General features: G+C 45.4%; 1 protein-coding gene and 1 long non-coding RNA gene across 3 annotated transcripts in view; one reads left to right on the top strand and one right to left on the bottom strand.

Annotated features, from left to right (window-relative positions):
- Nucleotides 1-2,170: 2,170 nt before the first annotated feature.
- Nucleotides 2,171-22,750, top strand: part of Blvra (biliverdin reductase A) — a 31,213-nt gene continuing 10,633 nt past the window's right edge. Inside the window, exons 1-6 of one of the 2 annotated variants that reach the window (XM_052724086.1) lie at nt 2,210-2,239; nt 15,780-15,851; nt 16,032-16,156; nt 18,566-18,684; nt 21,658-21,777; nt 22,349-22,446. In XM_052724086.1, the coding sequence (XP_052580046.1) occupies nt 16,145-16,156; nt 18,566-18,684; nt 21,658-21,777; nt 22,349-22,446 (349 nt within the window). In that variant the 5' untranslated portion in view covers nt 2,210-2,239; nt 15,780-15,851; nt 16,032-16,144. Of the gene's footprint in view, nt 2,240-15,779; nt 15,852-16,031; nt 16,157-18,565; nt 18,685-21,657; nt 21,778-22,348; nt 22,447-22,750 lie in introns of both variants that reach the window. The other variant, XM_052724085.1, reaches the window with a different exon arrangement.
- LOC128101199 (uncharacterized) lies at nt 6,896-15,750 on the bottom strand. The gene is made up of 2 exons (XR_008215025.1): nt 11,466-15,750; nt 6,896-10,919 (listed from the first exon to the last, which is right to left on the bottom strand). It is a non-coding gene; the product is annotated as an uncharacterized LOC128101199 (long non-coding RNA).

Here is a 22,750-nt window from a genome sequence, read left to right on the forward strand (position 1 = left end):
TTTGGGTCTATTTCTTCTTTATAATTTAAGTATATGAAAATTATTTAATCAATATATCTATATATTCCTAAATATATAAAAACAACTTTCTTAGTCTGTATAATGTTACTTGTATGTATGCTTTTGCATGTGTGTTGTATGTACATGTTTGTGTGGCTATGAGTGTATAATCATATAAGTGTTCATGTTTCAGAGGCCAGAGGTCAAATCAGGTTTCTTCCTATCTAATTAGTTTTTAACCTTTTTAAGAATATGACTTAGCTAGGCAGTGTTGGCTGTAGGCAGACTTTTCTGTCCCACCAGCCAGCTCCCAAATAACCACATAGAGACTTATTATTAATTGTGAATGCTCTGCCAATAGCTTGAGCTTTTTACTAATTAGCTCTTGCCTCTTAAATTAACCCATATTTCTTATCTGTATAGTGGTACCTTTCTTCAGTATGGCTTGTTCATCTTCTCCCCACATATCCTGGCAACTCTGCCCTTCTTCATCCATGAGCTTTTTCCCCGTTGGCAAGTCCCACTTAACCTCTTCCTGCCTAGCTGTTGGCCATCAGCTCTTTATTAAACCAATGAGAGCAATACATCTTCACAGTGTACAAAAAGACTGTTCCATAACAGTGGCGCAGGCCTTTAATCTCAGCACTCAAGAGGCAGAGGCAAGTGATCTCTGAGTTTGAGACCTGCCTGGTCTACTGAGTGAGTTCCAGGACAGTCAGGGATACACAGAAAAACCCTGTCTCAAAAAAAAACAAACAAAAAAGAATATGATTTATTCACACATATGTGCTTGGTGCCAGCAGAGGTCGGATGAGGTGCTGGCTCCCCTGGAGCTGGAGTTAAAGAACAGATGGTAGTGAGCTGCCGGTGAGTGCTGCGACTCGAACCCAGGGCCTCTGTAGGAGCAACAAGAACTCTTATTGGCTGAGCCATCGCTCTAGGCCCTCCATCTTGTTTTTTGGGACAAAATGGTCTCTCACTGAACCTGGAGCTCACTGACAGGCTGCCTGGCCGACCCATGGGAATCTACCCATCTTTCCTTCCTTGGTCCTAGCCTTTATTTTGAGACGGTTTTATCCAGCATGGACTGCCCTTGATCTCCTTTGCCTCCCAAGTGCCAGGATTAGTCTATACCACCATGTCCAGAAATTATTATCTTTTAATTAATTTTTTCTATGCTTATTTTCATTTTATGTATATTGTTTTGCCTGCATATATGTGGGGGGGGGGGGGTGTTGGATCCCCTGGAACTGGAGTTAAAGGCAGGTGTGAGCTGCCATGTCCTTGATGAACCGGGGTCCTCTGGAAGAGCAGCCAGTGCTCTTAACTGCTGAGCCATCTCTCTAGCTCAGTTATTATTTTTAAGGTCACTCTGGCTGCTGTATAGGTGAAAGACTGCAGGGAGATCAGGGAGGGGACAGTTTTAACTTCTCAGGTGGCAGATGATGGAAATGAGGTAAGAAGTGGTCAGACTCCAAGTTACACTTGTAATTGTACTCGGTGCCCTATCTGGAGTGAAGACCTTTTGTTTATCTCTTCTCGGGAAACAAACAAAAAAAACACCACCTGGAAATAAAGGCTTGATTTCTTTTTGCAACCAAGAAAACATTATTAGCGTCATCATGGGGTAAAGAAGGGAGGAATGTTGTTCATCTTGAAACAGACTTCAGCCCTTGAGATCAAAGCTCCCCTACTTTTCTCCCTTAGTACCCCTAAACTAGACGGTATACTTTATGCACGGAGCACCCTGATTCTCTACAGTGTGGCTGGCTACTCCTAGGGCATTCCCAGGGAGAGACCAGGCTATCCCTGGGAAAATGTTTCCTAGCTCTGAGGGCAGGGAATCACAAACACTGGTTTCCTAGAATCTTTGCTTCTTACTGAAACAAACTTTTGTATCAGATCAATTGTGCCTGGGCCACTAAACTAGAAAAGGTCCCGACTGTACCTACCACCAGAATAAAAAAGCCTCAGGCATTTCCATATGGCGCGAAGGGAGCTGAGAAAGTAGAGATACCACACCAAAGCCGTGTAAAAACCTCTGCATCATCCATGGGCCACGGGGCGGGAACCAACAGTGCTGCCCAGCTCAGCAGCTGCAGAGGCCGCCCGGCAGAAGCCCCGCCCACCATCCGGGCAGCCAATCGAATCCCAGCAGCCGCTCGTCCCGCTACCCCTACCGGCGGGAAGGCGGCACTGCAGGAGAGCCGGAGCCGGGCGCAGGCGGGCGCCTGGAGAGGTGAGCGCAGGCCGGGGAGGGGCGCGGGGCTGGGCGCGAGTTCCTGCAGTGCGAGGGCGGGAGCCCGAGGCCGTCGAGAGGCCCCGAGCCGCCCTTCGGGACCCGGAGCATCCTGGTCACCCGCTTCTCACTGCCCGGCCCTTCGCAGGCCCGGTGGCGGCGAGCCGGACACTCCGCTCTGCAAGACGGGCGTTACCGAGTGCAGCCGGTGACACAGAAATGCAATTTGCTTCTCGTTTGAAAGTGTAGATGGTTTCGGGCCTTACGTAGTAGATTGGTGGCTGCATCGCGCGGTGTTAATCCACCGGACTGAGCCTGAGCCCGTGGTTAACCCGTTTCATCTCCGGAATGGAGACTTTGAACTCTGCCCTGGAATTTTGAGTGATGGGTGACCATCTGCTCCAAGAGTGTCCTTTACTCTCTCCTAGCTGCACTTTATTATTTGGAAACTGAAGAAAAAATAAGTGTTGCAAGATGCTGTGAGGATTTCACTGTAGGCTGCGTGCTATCTGAAAAACTCAGAAATAAGGCTGAGGTTATCTCCTACTTAAAAAAAAAAAAAAAAAAAAAAAAAAAACCAGAACTAAAGCCGGTGGTGGCACACCCTTTAATCCCAGAATTCAGGAGGCAGAGGCAGGCAGATCTCTAGTTCTAGTTCTACAGAGTGCGTTCCAGGACTGTTACGAAAAAAACCCAGTCTCGGAAAAAAAAAAAAAAAAAAAAAAAGAAAGAAAATGTTATACTTATGCAGTTTTCCTTACAGCTGCCATTAGATTTGGGGCACATTAGCTCACCTCTTCCTGTCCGTTTCCTCATTTGTCGAAGTAGGGCTAAGGATAATGCTTGTTTGGTAGGATGGCTATGTAAGGCAACAGGATTTCCAACATAAGATTTATTATTAGCACTCATAATATACAAAGCAAACAATATTGTACTGCAAAGTTCCTGCCATAGTTAATGAAATTTCCATATTACTTCCAAGAAGTTTTTGAAATTATTGAACTAGAATACTAGAGCTCATTTTATTGTAAAAGTTTGTATTAATAAATATGCAGATACATTTCTTACATTGTACATTCCAGAACAACACACATCGAAGTCTAATAGGAGACAAAGTATTATCAATAGCCAGAAAACTAAGAAATATGAATGATTGCCAGACAGTGGTGGCACAGGACTTTAATCCCAGCACTTGGGAGGCAGAGGCAGGTGATCTCTGTGAGTTTGAAACTAGCCTGGTCTACGGAGTGAGTTCCAGGACAGCCAGGACACAAGAAATCCTATCTTGAAAATAACCTTAAAAAAATAAAAGGCCAGTCTGGTCTCCAAAGCGAGTTCCAGGAAAGGCACAAAGCTACACAGAGAAACCCTGTCTCGAAAAAAACAAAAACAAAAACAAAAAAACAAAACAAAAAAAAAAAAAAGGTAAAAAAGGGGCCGGGCGGTGGTGGCGCACGCCTTTAATCCCAGCACTCGGGAGGCAGAGCCAGGCGGATCTCTGTGAGTTCGAGGCCAGCCTGGGCTACCAAGTGAGTTCCAGGAAAGGCGCAAAGCTACACAGAGAAACCCTGTCTCGAAAAACCAAAAAAAAAAAAAAAAAAAAGTAAAAAAGGACCTGGGCAGCGGTGGCGCACGCCTTTAATCCCAGCACTTGGGAGGCAGAGCAGGCGGATCTATGTGAGTTCGAGGCCAGACTGATCTACAAAGTGAGTTCCAGGAAAGGCGCAAAACTACACAGAGAAATCCTGTCTCGAGGAGAAAAAAAAAAGTGAAGAAGGGAGGGAGGGAAGAAATATTAATGACTAACTACACTTGAACTTTTAGAACTAAGAAATTATCTGAGACTTCTGGGACTCAGGGACATAATTGCTGTTAATATTTTGGTGTGTGTAATCCAGACTTTCCTGTATTGTCAATATATTTTACTCTATAGGTCTCATTATAAAACATGGCTGAGGCAGGAGGGTTGCTGAGAGTTGGAGGCCAGCCTAGGCTGCAGAATGAGTTTCGTGCCAGCCTGGGCTACGAAGTGAGACCCTAGCTCAAAAGCAAAACTCACACACACAAATCCCGATAAGACAAAGAACAAGATGGAACAAAAGGAAGTGAATTGTTGTTGATCTTCACTGTGGAAAAACAGGCAGAGTTGAGGAGATCCGTGAGTGGAAGAGAGGCAGCCGAGGATGAACTTCAGGTGATTACAGTCGCCACTCTGAGGTGTAGGGAGGACTCTCGGATCAAGGCTGGGTGGGGTATGCAGATAGCGTATGGCAGAGTGTAGCTGGAGCTTCCGATGCCTGCTCCAGGGTTGTAGTGTCTGTGGTAGCCAAATGCAGCTTTGCTGATGAGCTCTGTGTAGCTTGAGTTTTCCTGCCTACCCCACAGTCAGGACAAATCTCTGTCACCCGCCAGTCCCACAGCCGCTCAGACCCAACCAAGTAAACACAGAGACTTATTGAAAGGTTTACAACAAGCCCCCACGGTCGGGTGTGTTTGCATATGCCCGACGGACACTTCCACCTAGCCAGTTCCAGGTCAGGATAGCCATTTCTGGGTCAGGGCATCTCGCGTGACCAAGATCCGTGACATTCCACAGGCTACGTAGGCGTGCAATGTGGCCATGTGATCTACGCCCTTGCGTGTAGTAGTGACGTTGATCTGTCCACGCCCAGCCTTTAAAATCCGGCGCCATGTTCCCGGTTCCTTCTTCTTCTTCTTCCTTCTTCTCCACACACATGTTTCCCGCAGGCCTGTTCACTCTCTGTCCCTTTATCTTTAATAAAACTCTTATTAGTGGATTCTGTCGTGTTTTGTGACATTCCGTGCAGGGTAAGAACACAGCGCAGCCAAAAAACTAACACTTATATTGCTTACAAACTGTATGGCTGTGCCAGGCTTCTTGCTAACTGTTCTTATATCTTAAATTAATCCATTTCTATAAATCTATACCTTGCCACGTGGCTCGTGGCTTACCGGCATCTTCACATGCTGCTTGTCATGGCAGCGGCTGGCAGTGTCTCTGACTCAGCCTTCCACTTCCCAGAATTCTTCTCCTCCTTGTCCCGCCTATACTTCCTCCTGCCTGGCTACTGGCCAATCAGTGTTTTATTTACTAACCAATCAGAGCAACACATTTGCCATACAGAACATCCCACAGCAGCTCTGTGTAGAACTGTGCAGGTGAGGCATAAGTAACCCAGCCTGTCTTCCTTTCTTCACCCTCATTTGGTGATTCTTCATTGGCCAAACACCATCACCAAAGGATCCATTGTCTCTGTGTGCCCCTGCAGTATGGTGGTTCTCAAAGATAGGCTAAACATTTTGTGTTTGTTTGCTTTTTAAAGATTTATTATTTGTGTGTGTGTGTGTGTGTGTGTGTGTGTGTGTGTGTGTGTGTGTGTTTGCATATGCACACGCCTGAGGATACCAGAACAAGGTGAACAAGGTGGCAGGTCCCTTGCAGTTGGAGTTACAGACATTTGTGAACTCCCCGACATGGGTGCTGGGAATTGAACTCTGGTCCTCTGCAAGAGTAGCAAGTGCTCTTAACCACTGAGCCAGCTCTCCAGCCTCACATTTTCTTTCTTTAGTAAAAGCAGCAACACAAGTTCAAAACCCTCTGTAATGAGGTCTGGTGCCCTCTTCTGGCCTGCAGGGACACATACAGGCAGAATACTGTATATATTATAAATAAATAAATCTTTTTTTAAAAAATGGGTTTGGGGATTTAGCTCAGTGGTAGAGCACTTGCCTAGCATGTGCAAGGCTCTGGGTTCGGTCCTTAGCTCTGAAAATAAAAAAATAAAATAAAATAAAATTTAAAAAAAAAAGAAAGAAAGAAAATATGTTTTAACTGTAGATCTTGGTGTTTTGGGTGTGAGCATATCCTTTAACCTCTGAGCCGTCTCCCCAATCCTTTGCTGGAGATCTCTAAAAATAATTAAGATTTTTTTTAGCCGGTAGTAGCACATGCCTTTAATCTCAGCACTTGGGAGGCAGAGGCAGACAGATCTCTGTGAGTTCGAAGCCAGCCAGATCTACAGAATGAGTTCCAGGACAGCAAGGGCTACATAGAAAAATCCTATCTTTGTCAAATACAAATGGACTAGACATTGAAAAAAAACAAAAATAATTCCTTGATATGCACTTAATTTTGCTACTTATTAAAGTGTAAAGCAAATTTGCATACTAATGAGATAGATGTGATTGTTTTACATTTTTCATACTTCACTGAAATTTGATACATAGAGCATCTTCAGTGCTTTTCAGAGCTGCTAGATATTTTGATTTTTATAATTGTTTATGCTGAGAACACCACTTTGCAAGGATACATGGGAAATTCTGTCCTGACTCCCAGACAAAACTCACTGGATGATTTTTTAAAAATGAAGTTCAAGTCAGCAACTGAACAACAGTTTTAAAATCAAATATCCTAACACAATATGATCTAAAGATATACTAATTTGATGGTTAATGCCAAGGAATGATAGGAAAATATGAAAATTCTTTGCTTTTTTTGTAATAAAACTATTATATTTCTATAAGAGTAGTTTTTGCCGGGTGGTGGTGGCACATGCCTTTAATCCCAGCACTTGGGAGGCAGAGGCAGGAAGATCTCTGTGAGTTCGAGGCCAGCCTGGTCTACAGATCGAGATCCAAGACAGGCATCAAAAGGACACAGAGAAACCCTGTCTCGAAAAACCAAAAAAAGAAAGAGTAGTTTTTTTCAATTTTTTGTTGTAAATAGATTCTTCTCTCATAGAGAGTAGTTCTTGACCATGATGATAGCATCAAACCTGTGCTCGATGGCACTTGTGTGGCTTGACAACATACACAGTGTGGCGTTTTGTCACAGTAATAGAAAGCTGATTGACACAGCCCCCTCTTTACCCATCACATTCTTCTCTCTCCTTCTCTCCATTTTCCTGCCAATATTTGACAAAATCTGGGATAATCTGATTTTAATAGATCTTAAAACATCAAAGACCTTATCCTACAAAAATAAGATTTAAATTTGGTCAGTGTTTTTTTTTATTTCAAGGATTATGTAGATGATCAGACATGGATGTATACCGTCTTACAGCTTTCAGTGTGACGTTCAGAGAGAGGTCCTGATGTTGGGCACTTAGTGAGCGTTCACGGGATGATTCTCATCATCATGAAAAGAAAAGCCAATTCTCTTTAGATTCTAATGGCTTCATTTTTCTCTAAAAGTTTGTCTCCACATTACTTACCAAGTGCTTTGTCCTTCTCTGCTGACGTACTGTGTTTCTCACTGTGTTTATATGACTGTGGCTTGAGGTTCTGCTATCTTAGCTGGGGGGGGTGGTAGGGTGAGGGGAGTGGGGGTGGGGGGTATTACCCCTTCCTCACACTCTGTCTTTACGGCTTTGCCTCATAGCCACAGTTAGAAGATCACAAAGGACAGATAACGTGTCCTGAGGAGAAAGGAGGACATTACTGAAAACAATGTGTTCTTTGCACAGGCCCAGGTAGTCACGTGGTCTTCCCAAGGCATTCTTGGGGTTGCCTCAAGTAAAGTTTGAGTTTTTTGGTTTGGGTTTTTTGTTTTTGTTTTTTTTAAGATTTATTCATTTACTTTTATTTTTTGTGTATGGGTGTTTGCCTCATGTTTGTCTGTATACCACAGATGCCAGAAGAGGGCATTGGCTTCCCTGGAACTGGAGTTACACGTAGTTGTCAACCACCATGTGGATGCTGGGAATGCAGTCAGTGCTCTTAACTGCTGAGGCGTCTCTCTAGTCCCAGAGTTTCTGTTTTCATGGGAGTTATTATTTCAGTTACTCGTGATTATTATCACTACACTTACTCAAAGAGAATCAGATCCCAGGGCTGGGGCAATGTATAGAGTGCCACAGAATAAATACCCTTGCCTCCCTTCTCAGCCTCTGGTTATCCAGCTGTCCTGTCACAGAGTAACACATCTAGCAGGTCTAAACAACGAACACAAAAAGCTAATCTTTGCAGGATTCTCCGCACAACCCTAGTGTTTCCCTAAGGCTGGCACCAGATCAATGGTGCACCGTCTAAGGGGCCTGGTGGAAGAAACTGGTCCACAGCTCCCCTCTGTTCTAGGGGTTCGGTATCAAGAATACACAGCTAGCATGCTGGCTGAGGAGTCTACTGAAGCTAGCGCTGCTGTCACATCGATTTCCTTTTCTGCTTCCTCCCTCTGCCTGTGACCCCCGGTCTCCGGTCTGGCTCTTCCTTTTGCCTTAATGTAAAGTGTCCGGAAAGACTGTTGAACAGTTCTCTTACGCAGAAAATTCAGGTCCCGTGGGGAGTCAGCTTCGCTTGTCTCTATAAAAGTAAGCTAGATTAAAAAGTGTGAGCTCCTGGGCTGGAGAGATGGCTCAGAGGTTAAGAACACTGACTGCTCTTCCAGAGGTCATGAGTTCAACTCCCAGCACCCACATGGTGGCTCACAACCATCTGTAATGAGATCTGGCTCCCTCTTCTGGCCTGCAGGGATACATGCAAACAGAACACTGTATACGTAATAAATAATAAATCTTTAAAACAACAACAACAACTGTGAGCTGGAACCTGGGGAACTACATCATCCCCATAGAGACTATGTGTCTCTAGCTTCTTATCCAGGATAGGACATAGACCATGCAGATTCACAAATGTCCCTCTCTAGACATTTGCTGAGATGACATCCCAAGGAAGGTGCCCTCCAGCAGCCCTGGAGAAGATACCTGTGTACCGTTCCTGGAGGGCAAAAGGTGGTGGTGGCATTTGAGGGAAATGGGACCAATGATGAAGAAGAAGTGGGGAAAATGGGGTCACGTAGGCTAGCTGTCCTAGTCAGCCTCTCTGCTGCGGTAAATGTGACCAAAAGCTGACCCGTCCCGCGGGCCAGGTTATTGGGGAGACCCGAGGAGGCACCTCCTGAAAGATCAATGGGGGCGAGAGAGAAAGGAGACCAGGCGCAATAAGAGAAGACAGAGTCAGTCTGAGTCGCGTCAAGGTCTCGTTTATTGACTGGGCATTGAGGCTTATAAGCAGGGCTTCAGGTAGGGAGGGGAGCAGGGGAAGCAGGGAGAGAGAAAATTCCTAAGGAGGGGGTCAGGGGCGAGGTCGCTTTGATCCCGGGCCCCCTGCAGTTGACAGGCTCCAGAAAGTTTACCTAATCGCCATCTCCTGCACTTAGGCCAGGAAGGTCTTATCTAGTCACATCTCCTGCAGTTAGGTCAGGAAGTTCTTGTCAAGGCTTGACAAAGTCCAGGACATAGCTGTCCGGAGTCGGTCTCCAACAGTTCCTCCCCTTTTCTCAAAAATGGACCAAGTCCATTGTGATCGGGGTGGCTAGGGTCCGAGAGAGTCCCTGTCTTAGGCTACACAGGGGGCTTCCCACGCTCGGCAGCGTGCCATGTTGAGCCGGTCTCGACGACCTCTGTACGCTGTTGTCTCCGGCGTGAGCCCTGTACTATTCCCGTCATTGGGTACCCTCTAGCAAGACCGTGGGGACGTTAGGGCCTTAGGACACTGAATCTGAGTCCTTGATGGGGCTCCTGGCTGGCCTCCTCGGAATCTACTCTCTGATAATGAATCGAGATGTGTCGTGGTGAGGCCGAATCAATCTAATTTTTGATAAACTGAGTCAACTGCTGAAAGGCCCAGGGACCAAAGGTAATGAGAAGGAGAAAAACAACTAAGGGGGCTAGAATGGTAGGTAGCAAGGTGGAGAGCCAGGGGGACCCTTGCAGCCAATTTTCAAACCACCCGTGCTGGTTTTCAAACTCCCTTTTTCTTTGGGCTAGCCTTTTCCTTAATTTTTCCATCAATTCCCTGACAATACCAGTATGGTCAGCATAAAAGCAGCATTCTTTCTTAAAGGCTGCACATAATCCCCCCTCCTTTAAAAAGATTTCTCCAGAGCAGAAATGGATCTTTCTATGGCCTCTAGGTCAGTAGTCATAGCCATTTGTAACTGCATAAGGTGGTTACTCTGCACGAGGGCAGTAGTTCCTGTACCAATTCCTGCAGTGATGCCCCCAATACCTAACAATAGGGCAATAGTCATAGACACAGGTTCTCGAGTGTATCTGCCTCTCTGCTCAAAGAATTCCATATCGGAGACTAATTGGACCAGAACATAAGAGTTTTCCCATTATCAATGGCAAAGCGAGCTTTCCCTTATTTAGTTTTTGCCATCTGCAAGTGTGTCATGGGTTCAGAGGTGGATATTGGAATTCTAGCATCCTCAGTTTAGTGGTACCCAGACATGAATCATCATTTAGTTAAGACATCAGTGATATAAGAGCCAACAGTAATTAGCAGAAGCACAAGGGACAAAAGCCTTGTGATGGCTGACAGAGTTCCTTATCCTCAAGGAACCTGGAACTTTATCTCAGGTTCCCTATGACAAGAAATTCCCTTTTGATCTAACATTCCAGGGGGGCGGGAAACAAGGGCGATGTTTTCTCTTCTATAATTACTTCCTGCTGACATTGGGACGTTGTTGTCAAGGCCCTGGAAAGCCAGAATGTTAGTCAAAGACAAGAGGGAACGTTTTATTGACCAGCTGAAGAGATGGTATGCATATCGGCTGAATTGGTCCATATCAGCTTTCAGCAAGTTCAGGGCTCAGTCATTTGCAGTAGGTTGTCACCAGCAAATGATGCTTGGATGTATCTGTCAGCCAAGTGGAAACCTGTTGAGATAGATATAAACTAGGAACAGGAGTTAAAACTTACGAACTTATTTGGAACTTTTAGACCCATAGTCTTAGCAATTGTAGTATTATCAATTTGCCCTGAAATCCATAGTGTCTTTTCTATCTAGAGAGCCAAGAATAGATTGGACTGAATTTTCCTTGGCCCAATAAAAAGCATCTGTAAGTCTATATTTAGAACCTGTTTACCTTTTTTTTTTAAAGAGACTTATTAGCTTTAATTAATTAATCCATTGATCAATCAATTACTAAGCTGAGAAAGCTATGGCTAGTCCAGTCATCAATGTCATCAAAGATCTGAGAAGAATAAACTTTACCTGAGTGCAGACTTTTAAATCTAATTAAAAAAAAAAAACAACAACAACAACAACAACAGAGACTATCTATTACCCAGACTGCCATCATCCCAGGCTCCTATAGTCTTCATAGTGTTGGCAGGACAGGTGTCAGGACAGCATCAGTCTTGGCTGCTGGGCCCATAATGTTAAATTTTCCCTGTTGAGGAGCAACTTGGTAAAAACTGACCTTATCTTGTCAGTGTCTCATAGGCCAAATCCCTGGCAGCAGGTGTTGAGTCAGAGCATCTTGCCCAGTGGTCGGTGTTGTCTGCAATTCAGGTGGCATCTTTTTGTCATTGCTCCATATCTTCTTTGGAGACCTTGGGAGTCATTGCTAGGAGCTGGGGAGCTTGGAGTCTCTGTTTGCTATAGTAAGCTTTTTATCCAAATAATGTAAATGCCATATTTATCAGATCTTGACAAGTTTGAGGACCATTATCTATTAAATGTATCTGAGCCAAACAAATCTAGGCCCAATCTTGAAAATATCTCTAAGTTTGGTAACAATAGCCAGGTCAATTTGTTCACCTATAGATATATTAGTTAAATATACCTCTCAGTTTTTTTTTATTAAAATAGAACAGTTTATGCTTTAAACTAGTATCTGAATAGCCAGATGACTAGTATTAACTTGTATTCCTTAGCATAAAGGACATGCAAACTCAGACATTCAAAACCAAACATACATGTGGCCACATTTTTCATTCATACCTGTAGAGTAGACAGACATTTTTACAACTATGACCCTTTGGAGTCTCAATGTAACAGCAGAATAGCAAGACAAAGAAATCTGAAACATGTTTCATCATTTTTTTTTTTATATCTCAAGTCATTTTTTTTAAAATCATTATTTAAACCTTTTCATCCTCAGACCTTTATACCTTGCTTTTACGTATTCTAATAACTTGCATGTTACATATTTTTTAAAACATTTCTTTATTTTTATATCTAAAACCTTTATATCTTATATCCTATATAAATTTTATTTAAATCTTATAATTTAAACTTTAAAGTTAAACTTTAAAGTTCTATATTCTTATATCTCAAACTATTTATTTAGACCCAAAATATCATATATTTAAACCCTCATGACACGCTTAAGCCTTTAAATTTTTATATCTTAAACTGTTTTTTCAAACCAGAAAAAAATCATTTATTTAAACTTTTATCCTCATATCTCAAGCCTTCGTATTTTTATAAAAGCATTATATTTTATCTTAACCAACAATAATTTGAAACCAATTCTCTTAAATGATGGCAAGTATTTGTAACCCATTGAACTCAAATGACCAAAACCCATTGCTATACCCAGATCGCCCCAAAGAAGCCACCTAGAGACTTAGGTACAGAATGCAAAAAGCAAGGTTCATTCAAATGAAGTCAAAGTTTACAAGCCACGGCAGGGGGCTCGTTCCAAATCTCTCACGAACAGCAGGGAGATTGGAAGGAGCGCGCCCTTTCTTTGTGAGGCTAGTTCTTAAAGGCACAGACCACATAATTCATCTCTCACAGCCTGCCTCCATTCTTTCTGGTTCATATCAGTATGTTATCTTTATTTCTTGTTTGTTAAACAACCGTGTCTAGGAGTTTTACGAGCTGTCTCCGGGGTTCGAGAAGTTTGGGATGTTTTATGACCACTTAGCCTCTGTCAGATGGTCATATATTCGGACTCTGTGTTTTTAAGTTTCTGTAGCTGATAAAGCCACCTGGGAAAAAAGGGGTCTAACTTCTTATCTACACTTAGGAATCTTGGTTTAGGCTCCTCTTTGTCTGTAGGGGATAGAGGAAGGGGGGTTATTGAGGTTTCACACCATGTAAATTTTTATTTTTCCTGTGGAAACAAAAGCATAATTTTCCCAGTATCTTGAACTGATAATTTAACATTTCTTTTTAAGCAATACCAGGACAGAGAAGGGTTAACAAGAGAAGCTGCTGGCCGGCAGAAGAGACCTTGAAGTTATTATCACAGTAAAGGGAGGGAGGGGGAGCAGTGGGCATAGAGCGTGTCCTTGGCTGCCAGTGTTCCTGAAAAAAAGTTTTTGTTAACTCCTCTGACTAAAGTCAGATTATCTGTTCAGTGTTCACACAGTTTTTGTCAATTGCAGGCAGTCCCCATTGCCCTGTCCAGAGCTCCTGTCTTTGCCCGCCTGTAAGAAGAGCGCGCACCCCCACCCTCGTGAGAGCGGCCTGCTGGCTGCAGTCCTGATAGCAAGAGAGCTAAGAAGGGACGGAGGTGGCCTTAGTTATGCCTCTCTTTCCTCCTCTTCCTTTAGGAAAATAAGGGAGGTTAGTAGACAGAAACAAATAACATTTACAGAGACAATCCAAGAACCGGAGCATCAGCACTGAGACGACGGCCTCATTCACAGCCAGCAAGTCCCTCTTACAGTATGCAAGCCACACCTGGCAGGAGCTACCTGTTTATCTCAGTTCAATCGGGGAGTGGGGGTGGGGGACCCAGTTCCCTCTATTGTGGCTCAAACATCCTTCCAGTGGGCTAGGCAAAGGTCTAGTGGAGAAGAAGGGAACTGTCCCATAGCGTCCGTCATGGTCAAGTCAACAATGAGAACAGTTAACATATTACACATAAGACCAAGGGCACACGGAAGAAAACTTTGCCCCAACGAGACAACCAACAAAGCTCCAAGAACAATGACAGCCTGATGTGCTCTGGCGGGGGGTAACCCTCCAGGCTCAATCACATCAAAAACAATGCAGACTCGAGGATCTCTGTCCTTAATCAAACAGACATCAGGGGCTTCCACATCCCTGTCAGACATGCACCTTTTTTTTTTTTTTTTTTTTTTTTTTTTTTTGGAAGAGAAGGAGAGAGTAAAGTAACAATGATCACAACAAAACACACACAAGAAACCCACAAAATGGCTCTGACAAATTCCCGGGACAAAATACAAAGTGGCACTTCCTCCCACCGTGGGGGAAGATACCCAAAGATGCTCCTAAACCAAATGGTCACCTCTGAGGTGGCCTTAGGGCTCTGGGACGTCTCCCTTTGCCGCCAGGTTCACTGTCCGGACACGTCTGTCCCAGTGAGAGCCTGCAAAGTACAAATCAAGCCTGCAAAGTACAAAACAAAAGTAACAAGACAGAGAGACACAGACAAGACAGAGAGCGCTCTTACCGGTAAAACATCTCTAATCACACCATAAAAACTAAAAAAGGCGTCGGGGACATTTTCCCCATCTCTGAGTAATTTGTTAATATCTTTTCCAACCTTGTTCCAAGTCAGAGGGTGAATTCCTGGTCCATTAATCACTAACCAGGGACATTTCTCCTCCACATATTGGAAGAATTTTATCAAATCCTTTTTTTTTTTTTTAACTCTTATTCCTCTCTCCCTAAGATTACCTTTCATCTCCTTTAGAAAAACAGCCTCTTTAGATAAATTTTTTGCCCATGATCGATGGGACGACATATTTACCTCAAGACTCTCCCACGTTGCACGAGTGATGCAGTCAGGGCGTCTCTACCCTGATCCTCTCCGGGGGGGCCCCTTCTGTTGTCCGTCGTCCGGCAGGTCACCGTGCCTCGGGCCCCACGTTCGGGCGCCACTTGCCCGTCCCGCGGGCCAGGTTATTGGGGAGACCCGAGGCGGCACCTCCTGAAAGATCAATGGGGGCGAGAGAGAAAGGAGACCAGGCGCAATAAGAGAAGACAGAGTCAGTCTGAGTCGCGTCAAGGTCTCGTTTATTGACTGGGCATTGAGGCTTATAAGCAGGGCTTCAGGTAGGGAGGGGAGCAGGGGAAGCAGGGAGAGAGAAAATTCCTAAGGAGGGGGTCAGGGGCGAGGTCGCTTTGATCCCGGGCCCCCTGCAGTTGACAGGCTCCAGAAAGTTTACCTAATCGCCATCTCCTGCACTTAGGCCAGGAAGGTCTTATCTAGTCACATCTCCTGCAGTTAGGTCAGGAAGTTCTTGTCAAGGCTTGACAAAGTCCAGGACATAGCTGTCCGGAGTCGGTCTCCAACAAAAAGCCACTTGGTGGAGGGGTGGATCTATCTGGCTTACAGGTTAGAGTCAGTCATTAAGGGAAGTCAAGGCAGGAACTTCAGGCAGAAGAAGCCTCACCGGGCACTGAAGCTGGGCAGGGAGGCAGTTTCCTGGCTTGCTTCCTCCGCCCTCCTCAGCTGCCTTTCTTCCGCAGCCTAGGGCCACCTGCCTAGGGATGGCGCTGCCCACAGTGGGCTGGCGCCTCCTATAGCAATTAGCCATAATTAAGAAAATGCCCTACAGACTGGCCACAGACAAATCTGATCTAGGCAGTTCCTCAGTTATGTTCCTGCTCCAAGGCATGTTCTCCAAATTGCAACATTTCTTCCAAGAAAGGAGAAAAGGGTGACAAGGCAAACAGAAATGCTCCAATGTGGGGGGAAAACAGGAACTTGGAGTTAAAAAAAAAAAAGTAGAAAACGGTGGCAAGGGGTGAAGACTGACCAGCCAGGCTGCAAAAAGGAATTCTTCACTGCACTCACTGTCCACCGCAGGCGGCGTGGAGAGCGCCAGGCTCGCGCGTTCCTGGAGTCTGCCCCTGCGCTGTTGAGCACCCCCCGCTCCTTGTAAGTGACCCCTCTTTTGCCACGCCCTGTTAGCGACCCCAGCTGTAAACTTGCTGACTCACCAGCTTGGACACGGGTACAGTTGTCCCTCGGTCTACCCAGGGCTCCCTTCTGGAGGTGAGTCGATGTCTGTGTCTGCCTGTCACACAACAGTCCCCGCCTCCCGGTTCCCTCTTACAGCGTTGACACCTGAAGCTAAGTGTGAAAACAGAATTCATAGAGAGGTTGTGCCAGTGTCCCCCCCGGGTCCTGAACCTCCTTCTACCTTCACAGCACCAACGGAAGAGACCAAGATGAGTGCTGAGGTGAGTTCCGTGCAGAGGGCTGTAAGGGATACTAGTGCTGCTGTGGGCCTTATTTCTCTCCTAGAGTATCCTTTCCCTCTCAAGATTTTTCAAACACACTCCCCGCCCCCCCCCCCAGGCTACCTACTTATTCATGGCTGTGGGTGATGGAGGAAAAATGATCTCCCCTGAGTTTTTATCCGGGCCTGCTGTGGGTCACTATATGCCTCTCCCTGTCAGTCAGTCCCTAGCCATGAAGTGAGGGGTTTTCAGCCGCTGTGTGCTCCTGGCATGGTGTCCTGGCCCTCCAGGCCCGTGCAGCAAGGCCAACTGATGAAGGATATTGTTTCCAGCGTTCCTTATTTTACCTACTCAATATCCCTCCATGTCCCCCCCCCCCCCAAAGAATTTAGAAACATCCCAAACAGTTAGCATTTTCCCTCTAGGCTACTCGTGCACGTGGCTCTAGGACACAGAGGAAGAACCAGGACCTTCTGGGTTGTTATCTATGTCCACCTACCTTAAGTTAGTCCATGCAGCAGGGCCAACCTGTCATGGCCTGGAACCTCCAAAATAATGAGTTAAAACAAAGCCTTTTTATATGTTGACTACTTCAAATATTTGCTATAATCACAAAATGCTAATGTAACTATTGACCATATTCTTCTGGAAGTGTCTCTGTGATAGGGCATTCTGTCTCTGGTTACTTCTTCATAGACACCTTCCAGTGACTTCCTGGATTGTCCACTCTAGCCACCAACCAGGAGCTCATCTGCTCCCACAGCTGTCACTGAAGGGAACTGCTGCACGTGGGGGGGGGGGGGGGCTCCCTCTCAGGCCCCGGATTAGGCACCACACCCAAACACCTGTTTTCATAGAGCGATCCTTTATTAATTGGGGAAGAAAAGTTAAAGTGACTGCTTTCTGACTCAGGCAGAAAACAGCAGCAAAAAAATTACACCTTTCGGGTGTCGTTGTTAAGCAGAGAAGAAGGGGAGGTCTGTGTTAGAACGGGCTAGGCTGTGGTGGTAGAGGAGATTGGGGATGAGGGGGAAGGGGACAGAGGTGTTTGCCCAGAGGGACAAAGGACTGCCTCTGGATACAGAGGAAACAGACATGGCACACAGGCAAATGGTAGTTTATAAAGGTAAAGGGGAAACCCTGTGTTAGGATGAGGTGTTTAATTTTAATTGGGCATGTTAATTAGGAGAGCCAAAGGGGACTTTTGAGTGCTGGACCTTGGTAATCAGCCTCAGGAGGAGGAAGTGGCCAAATAAGGGAATGGACCTTGGGGGCTGTGTTAGAAATGTTATCTAATGGCTTTTAGCAAGGCAGAGGGAACTGGGGAGAAGGGCGAGGCCTGCCAGAGCCACATGCTCGAGTGGGCTAGTGTCCCTTCAGTCCCAGTGAGGTGTGTCTGTCCGAACAGGTCCACTGCAGTCCACATGGTAATTACTGCATTGCTTACCCTCATTGGAAGGTCCAGTAGGGCTCCAATCTCATTGTGGCCTAAAACAGTCTTAAATGCTGGGAATCCATTTACTTCCTTAACTTAGTTACCAAGATTTACACCACATAAACAGTGGATTCCAGACTTAGCTTGTGGCTGTAATGGTAAAATCAATTTTATTTTTCTCATCCAAATTTTTTTTTCAATTTTTAAAAATTAAAGTATAATTGCATCCTTTCTCCCCTCACTTCTCCCCTCCAACCCTTCCATATTCCTCCCCCCATCACTCCCTCTCATATTCATGGCCTCTTTTTCATTAATTATAATTGTTACATATATATGCACATAAATAGAACTGGGTTTAATGAATGTGGCAGTAACTTATATTTGGATTATAATGTGTTGTTATATAGTTTTTAAAATGGACTTTATTTTTTTAGTGTAGTTTATTAACATTTGTCTTCTAGCAGTATTATTTAATTACTGTGTAAAGTACCAGAGTAGAGTGAATATGAAGGTGGCTGGAACTCAGGCATGGTAAGGACTTAAGCAACTTGGGTCTTGAGTCTGAATAAAGAGATGTCTTCCTGTGCGCCCTTGTCTGTCAGCCTCTTACATAGCAGGATTGCCTCTGAATGACTCCCAGCTGAGTAGAGCCCATGTGTGTAGATGCTGGACTCAGGGGAGGTGTGGCTTACAACAGAAAATCCCCTTAACTGTGGAGAAGTGGTCGGAAATAGAACCAAATGGGCGGAACTTTCTGGTAGATGCCCAGGAGGTCTTTAACAGGGAGAAATGGGCAGAGCCCTTTCTGAAAATGTTTTGGTTCCGAGTCTCTTGTGGCTGAGACCTGGATAGTCTTACTCCAACTCTTGGATGTCTGGTTGCCAGCCTCCCTTGCTTGCCAGCCCTCTGTTTTGATGTACTTCATCAAATGCCTGGACTGTTTTCAAACCCCACATTGGTCTTTGGTATTTCAGCCTGAGAAGAAATTTGGCGTGGTTGTGGTTGGTGTTGGCAGAGCTGGCTCCGTGAGGATAAGAGACTTGAAGGATCCACACTCGTCAGCATTCCTAAACCTGATTGGGTTTGTGTCCAGGTAAGTCCCACTTGGGGTGTGCTCCACAATTCATGGAAATCACAGTGAGTGGTAACACCACAGGGCATGGGTGTTTTCTCGACCCAGAGTAAGGGAAAGCCAGCTTCTCCCGAGAACCGCACAGAGTGGGTGCTAGAAACCCTACTAGAGTGGTCGGGGAACTGAAGAGTCAGGGGCCTCCAGCCGCATGTCCAGTGAGTGATGCCCAGTGCAGACCCCACATGGAGCAGCAAATGGGCACGATGTTTGTTTACTACAGAAGCTAATGGTGAGGTTTGGCCTGAAAGAAGTCTGGGTGTGTGTCGCTTAGCCATTCTGTCATTCAAAACAGTCTTCCTGGTGGCTTTGCACACTGTTGTCCTTACACCGTTCTCAGTACTCAGTACTAGTACCAACTCCAGTTCAAGATGAGAAAGCAGGGACATAGACCCATTCAGTGGTCTTGTTGAGGGTATAACAACTGCAAAACCCAAGAATTTCATTTAAAGGAAAGTGTTTGAGTCCAACACTATGTGTTCTTTTCACACTGGTAAGTGAGCTGTGTAACACAAATCTTAACAGGTCTTATTAATAAAAACAAACCTGGAGCCAGGTACTGGGGTCAACGCTGGAAGATCAGAGAAGCAGAACAAGCCACAGCTTCCTCACCTCACAATTCCTCAGCTGATCCTGTTTCCTCAGACTGGAAGCCTCTGTGTCCTCATCCAAATGGATCTCAGCTGAACTGCTGATCAAAAGCCTGAAAGCTTAACCAGGCTCTAGTTCCTTGTCCTCACACCTTATATACCTTTCTGCTTTCTGCCATCACTTCCTGGGATTAAAGGCTCTTGTCACCATGCCTGGCTGTTTCTGGTGTGGCCTTGAACTCACAGAGATCCAGACAGATCTCTCTCTGCCTCTGGAATGCTGGGATTAAAGGCGTGAGTGCCACCATTTTCTGGCCTCTATATCTAGTGGCTGTTCTGTTCTCTGACCCCAGATAAGTTTATTGGGGTGCACAATATATCAACCACAGAGCTGAACTTTTTTTAAATTAATTTTTCTGAAGTTAACATGCACATTATTAGGTCTCCTTATGCATTTTTAAGTAAAATTTGTTCTAGTTGCTTCTTTACCCTCCACTGCCCATCTTCCCGCACTCCACTCCAGGCCCCTTTATGCTTTTATTTTCTGTGTGGATTTTTTTCACCATAACTCAGTGGAAGCAAATTGAACCCTCCTTCTTTCCTTCTTTCTTTCTTTCTTCATGGTCAGGTCTGCCCTCACCCCACTCACCGGCTAAGCATCTGCCATGTCGGATCAATTATGAAGTAGACACAGATGCTGGGGGGTGAGATGTGTTGGGGACAAGTTCAGGCAGATCTCTACTTCCAATGTTCCAGAAGGACATCAGATAAATATTTTTCCTTTTTTTTTTTGTTTGTTTGTTTTTTGTTTTTTTCCAGACAGGGTTTCTCTGAGTAGCCATAGCTGTCCTGGAGCTCAGGCTGGCCTTGAATTCACAGACCTGCCTCTGCCTCCTGAGTGCTGGATTAAAGGTGTGTGCCACATGCCTAGCCAGATAAATATTTTCACAAGTCATAAATGACTACTGTGGTGATCTGTGCAGAAAGTCTTTTTGTGTTTAACTCACGGGGCCACATTTTCCCAGCCTGACTGACTTGAGTTGGCTCCTATTTCCAGGCATGAGAGAAAACCATATGTGCTGGGATCTTCTCTAAGTCCATCCTTTCTTCCCTGTCCGATTCAAGGTGGGGAGGGAGGGCTGCATGCAACAGGGAAATCATGATTATTGTTAGCCAACACACCCCAGTGGGCCCTACCTGAAGTTAGAGTCAAGTATAATGTGCCCTCGAGGTTGAAGTGGAAATATTCTTTCTGTAAGCCCTAGTTAGTTGCCACGGTGCATGCCTTGAGACTTCCTCGACCCCCTAGATCATCTGGGAAGATGGCCCACTCACAGCCCTGCTTTCCTGCGTCCTGGTATCATTGTTCTCTTGTCTATGGTCTCCCTTCTGGGTTCCATTTCTTCCCTAGAAAGCCTGTCTTGAAACCTAGATGTGTTCCTGGCCTTCCCCAGTCTCCATCCATTTCCCTGCACACTTCTCACGTAGTCTTTTTGGTGATGGTGGTGGTGGTGCATGTGTAGGTGTGTCTGCATGCCTCTGTCGGAATGTGAGCTCATTCTCCATGCTTTCTCCCACAGCGCCCAGCACACAGTAGGCAGACAGTAAGTGTTGGTCAAACCTAGCAGTGTGGGTTGGGTAGCTCACAAATTCCCTGTTGGCTGGAGCGTCTGCTGGCTGCCCCAGGTTGACAGCATCCTTCTAGGACCACTCACTCCCTACAGCTTTGGCCCTGGGGCACGGTACAGAATGACATGGCCTTGGCGCTTTCACCATTCAGTTCTCTGTCATTGTGACAGTCACTCAGGTCTCCATCCTGGCCCCACTGGTCAGCTGTGGCAGTTAGAGCCTCTCTGGGCCGGTTGTAATGGAGGCAGGGATGCTGGCTTTTCTCCTGGGGGTCACCAAGCCTTGAAGTATGTGAAGGAGCTTGGAGTATGTGGTAGTTTGTATCAGGGTGATTGATGCGTGTGTGAGATTTGGCTAGGTAGTCACAGTATTTGACCGGGAGCTTAGTTTTCCAGTAGGAAATGACCACAAAGATCCTTTTATGTGCGATACAAAGGTCTGATTCTTTTTATCTTAGAGAAATAACTTGGAAGACTTCTAGCTTCTACAAGCTATTGGTGGCAGTGCTGGCATTCCAGGTCCCCTGTCTTCAACCCTGATGCTGCTGGCTCTCCTCACTCTACAGTGAAATACCCAGGAAATAGGAAAGAGAAAATGAATTTCTTACTTTCCAAAAGCCCCATCCCTGGGCATTGTTGGGAGGAGGGGAGAAGAGTCCTGTTCATTCAATATAAGTCTTGGTTCTGTCTGCTTTTGAGACTGTGTTATTCTGAAACAGACGAGAACTCGGGAGCCTTGATGAAGTACGGCAGATTTCTCTGGAAGATGCTCTCTGCAGCCAAGAGGTTGAGGTCGCCTACATCTGCAGTGAGAGCTCCAGCCATGAAGACTATATAAGGTAGGTTTCCTGGTGCAGGTAGACGAAGAGGACTGAGCAAGCTAAAACTATGCAAATGGGACTTAATGGTCAACACAGAAAGTTCTGGTTATTCTGTGATCTACTGTCATTCTGCACAGTGGTGGCGCATGCCTTTAATCCCAGCATTTGGGAAGCAGAGGCAAGCAGACCTCTGTGAGTTCCAGGCCAGCCTGGTTTACATTGTGAGTTCTGGGATAGTCAGAGCTACATAGTGATATCATATCTCCAAAAAAAAGGGGGTGGGGTGGGATGAAATAAACCCTTTCCTCCCCAAGTTGCTTTTGGTTATAGTTTATCACAGTAGTAGAAAGCAAACTAGAGTTTGAACAATGATGAATAGTCAAATGATTTTATAACTAGAAAAGTTCTTCCTCACAGTATGGACAAAGATTGAGGCGTAGCTCATTCCTTATTTTGCAGGGCACTGACTCTTGGCTGTTGTTACATTCGCACACAGACTCTTGTGCATTTGCAGTGTTGTGCTTTCTGACACACAGGGCATTTGAGTGTTTACCTGAAGAATCCTTTCCCTGTGTTTCTGTTTTCAAAGGCAGTTTCTTCAGGCTGGCAAGCATGTCCTCGTGGAATACCCCATGACACTGTCATTTGCAGCAGCCCAGGACCTGTGGGAGCTGGCTGCACAGAAAGGTGACGTATTCTCTGGAACACAGACCTTGTGCCAGGTTTCTGCCCCCTGAGTTTCTAGGGTACCATCTTTCTGCCTTTCATGGAAATTGCCTTATCTGCATCTGCTTTGTGCTAAGAGTTCCCCCATCTCTCTCTTGCCCACAGGCTCTGGATGCATACGGAAGTGTATGGATTAGGATGTGGAGGAGTTTTTAGACCCTTGGCCTTGTTCTAATGGAACAGTGCATGGGTTTCCACATGTGATAGTGTCACGATGTTGATATTTTGGTTGTACCTCAGATACTTACAAACGGGAAAATGCCCA

Source organism: Peromyscus californicus, unplaced genomic scaffold (genome assembly GCF_007827085.1).
Source record: "Peromyscus californicus insignis strain IS unplaced genomic scaffold, ASM782708v3 Scaffold_7__1_contigs__length_154581171, whole genome shotgun sequence".
In the NCBI taxonomy this organism is placed as follows: domain Eukaryota; kingdom Metazoa; phylum Chordata; class Mammalia; order Rodentia; family Cricetidae; genus Peromyscus; species Peromyscus californicus.